The following is a 9180-nucleotide window of genomic DNA, read 5'->3' on the forward strand; positions in this document are numbered from 1 at the left end:
AAAGGTTTGACCTTGTCTTACTTTTCTATCCAATATTGAATTCCAAAACAAATTGAACGTTCCAGGTTCCTTATAACTAATTAAGGTCCATCAATAAAGTAGAAACACCAGATGATCTTAACCAACGCCGCCAAGAAAAGAACAACGAAAACGAAGAGGTGAAAACAAAAAGAATGAAAACTTTAGAAAGTTCATTGCATACTAATTAGCCATTTTTCATGTGATGGGATTTTCAAAAACAATTCATAACTTTCTGATACCATTTTTTCAGTTTCTTCATTTCAAGGATTTTATTCGTCTTGTTTATTTTATTCATTTTGAACATTTGACTAATTTTAAGTATGCGATCTTTGCCTTTTTAATTATTTATTTCATTAAGCATTCTTTTTGTTCATTTGGGTTCATTTGATCTATTTTATTCGTTTTATTCTTTGGATTCACTCTGATCAGTTTATTTTTTTTTTCGTTTATTTTATTCATATCATTTATTTAACCTATTTTTATTCATTGCTTTCCTTCTATGCATTCTATTCGGTTTTTTCCAATTTATAAATGTTTTCAGTTTCTTCATTTTAATAATTTTTCAGATTCATTCATTTCTTCCAAATTATTTATTTCACAAGTAATTTTTTTCTATTAATTTATAACTTTTTAACATCGCTTAATTTTTCATTTCAATCAATTCATTTTCTTCTATTTTATTCATTTTATCAATTCTCTTCGTTTAGTTTATTTGATTCATTTGTTCTATTTATTCATTTTATTCAATTTATTTTTTATTAGTTTTATCCTTTTCATTCATTCCAATCATTTTATTCATTTTATCCATTTCATTCATTTGATTTATTGTATTCACTGGATTCTTTAAATTCATTCTATCTTTTTGATTCGCTTGATTGATTTGTTTCAATTGGTTCATTTGTGTTCGGATGTGAGGATTAACAATCCTTAGAGCAGCCTTTTTTAGTTGGCAGCTTAAAGCTGAAATGTTTTATTTCAATTAGTTTTAGTTTCATTATATCAATTTATCGGAATTCTTACAAATTTTGTTTCTCCTTTTGTTCCCTCAAAGGGCTGTTACAACCGGTCCGCAAATCGCTCTGGCCGGGTTTCTGATGATCGGCTGTTAGAAATTTGTCTGATATATGGCTATCTATTTAGTAAATACAAATTTGTTCTGTACTGACCTCATATAACTATCTGTTAGCGATCCGAAATCCAACGCACACCACGTGGAACAGTTCCGGAAAATCTATCGCCTGCATATTGTTCTCATATTAGCTTAAGTAAATATATTGCATGTTTAGGTTAACTTACGTTTTAATAAGTAGTTATAAGTTTTAATCTGCACTTCCTACACCGATACTTTTAGTAATTTTATTTAGGTTAAGAAGAGAAAACTTTAGATTTAGATTTAGTTTGATAAGAACAGCTTGTAATTTAGATTTCTATACTTCGAATGACAGTTTAATCTCTTCCTCCTTCTTCGTACACTGTTAACTGCCTGTACGTATTGCCGTGTATAAATGTACCCAATAATCCTACAAACCAGGGGGGTGACTACCACAACAATCCCCGACCCGTAATCCTGTTCCGGCTCCTTCCACCGGATCAGCGTTACCCTCAGCAATCTCCAGAACCGCCAATTTTGCAACCGCACGTTTGTAGGTTCCGCTGTTTGTTCGCACAATCGCCTGCCTCACTCGTCCATCGCTGGAAACTATCGGTTCTTCTACGACACCCCGCATCCAAGATTTCCGTCGATCTCCTTCTACCACGTACACTAGATCACCTTTCTGCAGCGGGCGAGCTTCTGTGAACCACCTCGTCCGATGATTGATGCTGGGAATATATTCCCTTATCCACCGCTTCCACATTTCATCTGCTAGTAGCTGAGATCGCTTATATGAATCTCGCAGAGCATGTGCAACGTTCGTTGGTACAACAACCTCCTGTGGCTCGTTGGGAGATGATCCCCGAAGGAAAGTATTTGGTGTGAGTGCAGGCAAAGGAGACTCCTGCGGAGCGAATACCAGCGGCCGACTGTTGATCATATCCTCAGCTTCACACAATGTAGTTTGGAGAATTTCTTCGGTTAATCTCCTCCCGTCGTTCAGAGCGCTCATCACCTCTTTCACAGTCCGAACCATTCTCTCCCACACTCCCCCCATATGGGGAGCAGCAGGGGGATTAAAATGCCACTGCGTCCTCGCATCCGTCAGCTCTTCAGCGCACGCCTTCTGCACGTCACGGTACAGCTGCTGGATTTCTTTGCTCGCCGCACGAAAATTGGTCCCGTTGTCCGAGAAGTATTCTGCAACCGGTCCTCGGCGACAAGTAAAGCGCCTGATGGCCATCAAGCACGACTGGGTATTGAGGCTGTGAGCCACCTCTAAGTGAATGGCACGAACGACCAAGCACGTGAAAACGACAATCCACCTTTTTTCCGCGCGCCGTCCGATCGTAACTTCTACCGGCCCCAAATAGTCGACCCCCACGAATGTAAACGGTCGCTGGTATGGTGTGAGCCTTTGAATTGGTAACGCAGCCATTCGTGGTATGCTTGGTCGATTCTTGTGGACCTTACACCAAACACAATGTTTCTCCACATTAGCGATGACGGAGCTGAGCTTTGGAATCACGAACCGTTGTTTAATTTCACTCTTTACCGTCTCCCTGAAGGCATGACCACACTTTACATGAAAATATTGCACCAGTCTTGCCGTCACTGCGTTATCTTTGGGTAATACTATAGGGAATCGCAGATCGAATGGCAAAAACTCGGCATTTGCAGTTCGTCCCTCGAGCCGTAGAACTTCAGAAGAGTCCAACAGTAGCGCCATCTTGTGGAGTGGACTCGATCTCTCCAAGGGTATCCATTGGTCTTGTTCCAATTCCTGATTTTTTCGGAGAGTTTTTATTTCGTCTCCGAACGCTTCACTTTGAGCCATCCGGAAAAGAGCTTCTTCGGCTCTCCGATATTCTCCCTGCTGTAGTCCAACTCTGGTTGCTGTTAGCGCTCCCCGGATCAGCTTTTCTTGATTCGCCGTAGGCTCAAGGGTTTCGATAGATTGACCACCGCATTTTCTTCGGCAATTGGAGATGAAACGGTATAGACAAGCTACCGTTCTGATGAGGACATTCCATTTGGAAATTCGACTGGTGTCGATGAAAGGTCCGGTCAGCACTATGTCGTGGAAGAGAAAAACCGCCCGCATTTCTGTCGTCGTGTTTGCTGGAGGTAAGACTTGCTGTGGCCACGTTTCCGGTGCTTGGTAAATGAATTCTTGTCCTCTGAACCAGGAACTTCCAGGCTCAATGGAGGGCATACGTCCCCACTTGGTCAAGCAATCAGCGATGTTCAGTTTCGACGGAATCCATCTCCAATCTGACAGGTTTGACAAGCTCAGTATTTCCCCGATCCGAAAACCGACGAACTGTTTATACTTTCGTTGATCCGACCGTATCCACGACAGAACTGTCTGCGAGTCACTCCAAATGAAAACTCGATGTATTTCAAGTGAGTGGTTTTGTCGAATCGCCTTTATCATTTGTGCTGCTAGCACCGCGGCCTGCAGCTCCAGTCGCGGTATCGTTAGCTGCCTTAGTGGAGCAACTTTAGATCGAGCCATTACTAAAGAACAGCTCACCTCTTGGTTTACGACAATTCGCAGATAACCTACGCAACCATACGCATTCTCACCAGCGTCACAAAACATGTGCAACTGGATCTGGCCGTAACTGTCTGAGTGAAGATTCCCAAAATAAGACCGGGGTATTCGCACTCGTTCTATTTCCGGTAGCATCTCAGTCCACTGTTGCCATTTGGCATTAGAATCATCGTCGATAGGCTCATCCCAATCACACCCGGTCCGCCAAAGAGCTTGAACCAAGATTTTGCCCAGCACGGTGAATGGAGTAAGCAAACCCAACGGGTCGAAAAGAGACATGACGATGCTCAGGATTTGACGCTTGGTCGGGCGCATTCCGGAACTTATGACTTCGTCCTGAGCCGGAATCGAGAAAGATAGCACATCCCATTTCGTGTCCCAGATGAGACCCAGTACTCGCTCCCGATCGATGACCTTGTCCTGGTGAAAGTGTATCGTTCGCTCCTGGTTCGGTTCTTTTAATTCCCGTAGAACCTTCTCCGAATTGGATGCCCAATTCCTGATTTCGAACCCGGCCTTCGAGTGGATGAAATGCACCTCTTTGGCACGCTTCACGGCTTCCTCTTCTGAGTCGACACTGTCGTAATAGTCGTCGACATAATGGCGTTCCACGATAGCCTTCGCTGCATCTGGAAACTGTCCTGCATACTCCTCGGCATTTAAATTTTTGACAAATTGTGCCGAGCACGGAGAGCTGGTTGACCCGAACGTTGCTACATTCATTACGTAAACCTCGGGAGGACGACTGGACTCAAAACGAAACAGAAAGCGCTGAGCCTGTTTATCCGCCTCTCGTATGCGCAGCTGGTGGTACATCTCGCGCACGTCACCGCCGAAGGCAACACTCTTTTCCCTAAATTTGCATATCACTGCTGGCAGGGAAGTAAGTAGATCGGGACCTTTCAATAAGTTAGAGTTGAGTGATGTCCCATTGACTGCGGCAGCAGCGTCCCACACCAACCGGACTTTATCAGGCTTCTTTGGATGAAGCACCACGTTCAGCGGTAAATACCACACCTTGTTCGTCGCTGTCTCGCCCAACTCTGCTTTTGTTGCCTTGTGGCAGTACCCTTTGCGCTGATACTCCACGATTTGCTGGAAAACGTTTTGCTGTAGTGCCGGATTTCTGGAAAGCCGCTTCTCCAACGCCTTCAAGCGACGCACCGCCATCGGGTAACTGTCTGGAAAGTCAGGAACATCGTTTTTCCATAGCAGTCCCGTCTCAAATCGATCCCCTACTCGAACGGTTGTTTTCTGCAGAATATCACGCGCCCGTTTATCTTCGTTGGATTCAGCAAGGGGTACCATCGATGTAGAGAGCTCTTCCAATGCATATTGTGCTCCAAGTATCTCATGCAACTCTTGGTTGCTCACGGTATGAGTGATGTGGTGGTTCACGAACGCTTTTGCCGATGACAACGGTTTATCTGGTCCGTACACTGTCCAGCCTAGCGCGGATCGGACGGCAATCGGTTCTCCTACTCCACCTACTCGTGACTCCAATGGCGCGAACAAGTGTAAATTGTTCAGGCCAATAATTATTTGCGGTGCATCGGCGTCGTAATCGGTTGCAGACAAGCCTTTCAGATGCTCAAAACGATTCACCAGGTCTTGAATCTTGATGCTCTGTATTGGCAGCATCAAATTCTTTACCGTACGAACACTGGTCAGCTGGTGTTTAGTGTTTGATCCTCTCGGGGAGATCAACAAGTCCAAACGCCGAGATTGGTCCTCATGGTGCTTCATATTCGCCGTCCAGTGAACCACCAATGGTTCTGGAACACCGTCAGCATTCAACTTGTCTGCTATTGTGCTCTCCAGCAATGTTGCAGATGCGCCTTCGTCCAAGAAAGCGATCAAATTTACAGACGACTTGCCATTATGCAAAGTTATCGGTAATATGCGAAAAAGGACTGAACGGTTTGAGCGAAGATGCGTGTTGCATTCGACATCAGCCACCTGAACGAGCTCTTCAGTGCGATGGAGCAATGGATGATGCCCACCTTTGCAATGGTCTATGTTACACCGAACATTGAACGTGCAGCGAGTTCGGCCGTGGTCACACAGGCATAATGCACAGAGCTTATACTTCTCTACTAACTTTAGTCGATCTCGTAGTGTTAGTTTCTCAAAGTCGTCACAAAAGCGCACTTTGTGGTCCGTTCTCTTGCAAACGACACACGGCCTTTTTCCCTTGGGAGCCGACATGGAATGAGCTACGTACGGCTGGACGTTCTGTGCTGCATGGGTGTGCACAAACTCCTTCTTTCCCTTAGGTTTTCCGACCTCTCTCTGCCCCTTTGTTTCTAGGCCACTAAATTCGGCTACTTCTGATACTTCTGATACGATTTGGTTGGTGAAATCAGTAAACAGTCTAAGCGGAGTCCCCCTCTTGCCCCGCTTGAAGCGTACCCAGTCCAGTTTATACTCGGATGGTAGCTTACTAACAAGTTCCTGGACCAGCATCGGATTACTCAGATGATCATGTAGTCCAGCGGCTTCGAGATGATCACATAACTGTTTAACAGTGATCCCGAAGTAGAGGAAACTTTCAAGTCTATCCAGACTTGGTCCTGGAGCTCTACGGACTTTAGCTACCAGCGATTTCAGTAACTTTTCCGGATTGCCGAACAGCTTGCGGAGGTCTTCGATTACCTCGGGAACCGACTCTGGCAGTAATAAGCGACTCTGCACAGCTTCTTTCGCCAGACCCTGAAGGCTGTCCTGGAGTCTCTTCAGGTTGTCTGTATTGGTGAATCCACAAGCTGCTGTAGTAGTTTCATAGCAACTTATGAAGAGCGGCCAAACTTCTGCTTCCCCTTTGAAAATAGGAAGATGTTTTGACACTGCATGTCGCGCGGCTAGCTGTTCCGGAGTGGGTCCTCTAGCTGGCCTTGCTCGCTGAAACCCCGTTCGGTTCTGTCTTCGGCGATTTACAAGATTCCGAAGAACGGTTTCTTCCTCCTCCGTTAATTCTTGCTGCAATATTGAGTCTTGTTCCTCTTCCTCATCTTGCTCCTCGTTTTCTTCGTTGTCCAGCAAAAACGACCGTAGAAATGCGTTCCCCTTTTGATTATGGGAAAACTTGCTTTGGTGGGAATTGCCTGTTGAATTCCACCCCGACCCGTTTAGCATTAGCGTTGGTTGCTTACGATCAACTGTGCCTGACTTCCGACCGTACAAATCCCCGGGCACTTGTTTGGGTATTGGGAATTCTAATTTGTTTTTATTTACAGCATTTGCTTCGGTTTCCGATGGGTTGCATCCGGCCCGTCGCAGGTCCTTTGGATAAGCCCCTCGTGGATCCGTTGGAATGGACTCCATCCACATCCGCACCTTGTCGGAGGTTCCTTCTCTTTCGATAGCGCCTTCTTCTTGGTCGCCTTCGGGCAGGCAAAATAGCTCTTCACGAGCTCGCTGGAAGTTAACTCGGAGTTTTTTCTGTTGCTCCAAGAACTCCCGTTCGTCAGCTAATTGCTGCTCCATCAGTTTCTTCTCCTTCGCCAGCATTTCCTTTCGCTGTGCCTTTCGCTGTGCCTTTCGCTTTTCTAAAATTAAACGCTCCATTTCGAGTCGCTTTTCATGGATGATTTTCTTCTCTTCTAACTCTGATTCCAGAGCTTTCTGCTGCAACTCCATCTGTTGGAGGGAAATTTCCAAATTCGCGCCTCTACCGGTTTCTGAGCCACCATCGCTCTTTGTGCTGATCTTCTTCGTCGGCCCCTTCTTACTGGGCGCCTTCTTGTCGGTACGAATCGGTACTTGCAGCAGGGTGCTGCATTTCGAACAGTTCCACGACGCATCCTTCACCGCTTCGGTCACACCGGCACAGCGAAAATGGACCCACGAGTCGCAGCGGTCGCATTGGACCATATCGTCAGCGGAATCATCATCGTCGCAGTGGATGCAGCTTCGACCAACAGCTTCCGCTGATGCCTTCTCATCAGCCATATTTGAGGTTAGATCCGAAAATTCCAAAAAATTTCTTTAAGTTTGTTCGGATGTGAGGATTAACAATCCTTAGAGCAGCCTTTTTTAGTTGGCAGCTTAAAGCTGAAATGTTTTATTTCAATTAGTTTTAGTTTCATTATATCAATTTATCGGAATTCTTACAAATTTTGTTTCTCCTTTTGTTCCCTCAAAGGGCTGTTACAACCGGTCCGCAAATCGCTCTGGCCGGGTTTCTGATGATCGGCTGTTAGAAATTTGTCTGATATATGGCTATCTATTTAGTAAATACAAATTTGTTCTGTACTGACCTCATATAACTATCTGTTAGCGATCCGAAATCCAACGCACACCACGTGGAACAGTTCCGGAAAATCTATCGCCTGCATATTGTTCTCATATTAGCTTAAGTAAATATATTGCATGTTTAGGTTAACTTACGTTTTAATAAGTAGTTATAAGTTTTAATCTGCACTTCCTACACCGATACTTTTAGTAATTTTGTTTAGGTTAAGAAGAGAAAACTTTAGATTTAGATTTAGTTTGATAAGAACAGCTTGTAATTTAGATTTCTATACTTCGAATGACAGTTTAATCTCTTCCTCCTTCTTCGTACACTGTTAACTGCCTGTACGTATTGCCGTGTATAAATGTACCCAATAATCCTACAAACCAGGGGGTGACTACCACAACAATTTGATTAATTTGATTCATTCGAATCATTTGATTCATTTGGCTCATTTGATTCATTTGATTCATTTAATTCATTTGATTCAATTGATTAATTTGATTCATTTTGTTCATTTCTTTAATTTTATTCATTTCATAATCAGTCATTCCACTTATTTATTTCATTCAATTTGTTAGTTTGAGTCAATTTAATTTGTACAATTAATTTTATAACTATTTTTAAATGTTGCCTAATTTTTCATTGAATGAGCTAATCTAATTTGATATATGTATTTTTATTAATATGATTAATATGAATAATATTGTACTCATTTAATGAATTTGAAAACATTTTGTTTAATATTTTTTTGTTTTATTTTTTTATTTTGTTCGTTTTATTGAATTTTCTATATTTTTCCAGTTTATTCATGCAGGGCTAGAAACTGCAAACTAATGAACTAGTTCTGCAAACTAATGAATGATCCAACAGTGGCAAGTGTAAGAAATGTCTCATCTCACTGCAAAGTGGATTAAGTTAGTTTTTAATAATGGTTTTCTCTATTTCGCGTTAAAAACGTAGAAAATTTTTCACGTTTAATTTTTCTTGTTACAGTGTTTGTTAATGTCATGAAACTGGAGCATTCTATGACTCAACAGATTTTGCGGAAAACTTCAACGATGATTTTGAAATAGAGGTCGTTGACGAGTCACTGAAATTCGGTAAAGTAAATAATATCTTACTAGACCTTGGGGAACCACCAATTAACAGAATTAACAGAATCAATAGCGATAAAGGAAACACGCCAATATTATTGCGATTGGAAAACAGATTCAAAGTAAGCTTTTTTCAAAAGAAACGCCGTTGTTTATAAGAAAGATCACTCAGTGAACA

General features: G+C 43.0%; 1 protein-coding gene across 1 annotated transcript; it reads right to left on the reverse strand.

The window, feature by feature from the left end:
• Nucleotides 1–1541: 1541 nt before the first annotated feature.
• On the reverse strand, nt 1542–7622 carry LOC131695307 (uncharacterized). The gene has a single exon (XM_058983775.1). The coding sequence runs from the start codon at nt 7620–7622 to the stop codon at nt 1542–1544; it is 6081 nt and encodes a 2026-aa protein (XP_058839758.1).
• Between the last annotated feature and the right edge of the window lie 1558 nt (nt 7623–9180).

The sequence above is a fragment of the Topomyia yanbarensis genome, unplaced genomic scaffold, assembly GCF_030247195.1.
Source record: "Topomyia yanbarensis strain Yona2022 unplaced genomic scaffold, ASM3024719v1 HiC_scaffold_346, whole genome shotgun sequence".
Classification (NCBI taxonomy): Eukaryota; Metazoa; Arthropoda; class Insecta; order Diptera; family Culicidae; genus Topomyia; species Topomyia yanbarensis.

Coding starts and splice junctions, on each gene's coding strand:
- LOC131695307 (XM_058983775.1), bottom strand. CDS start 7,622: ATGGCTGATGAGAAGGCATCAGCGGAAGCTGTTGGTCGAAGCTGCATC.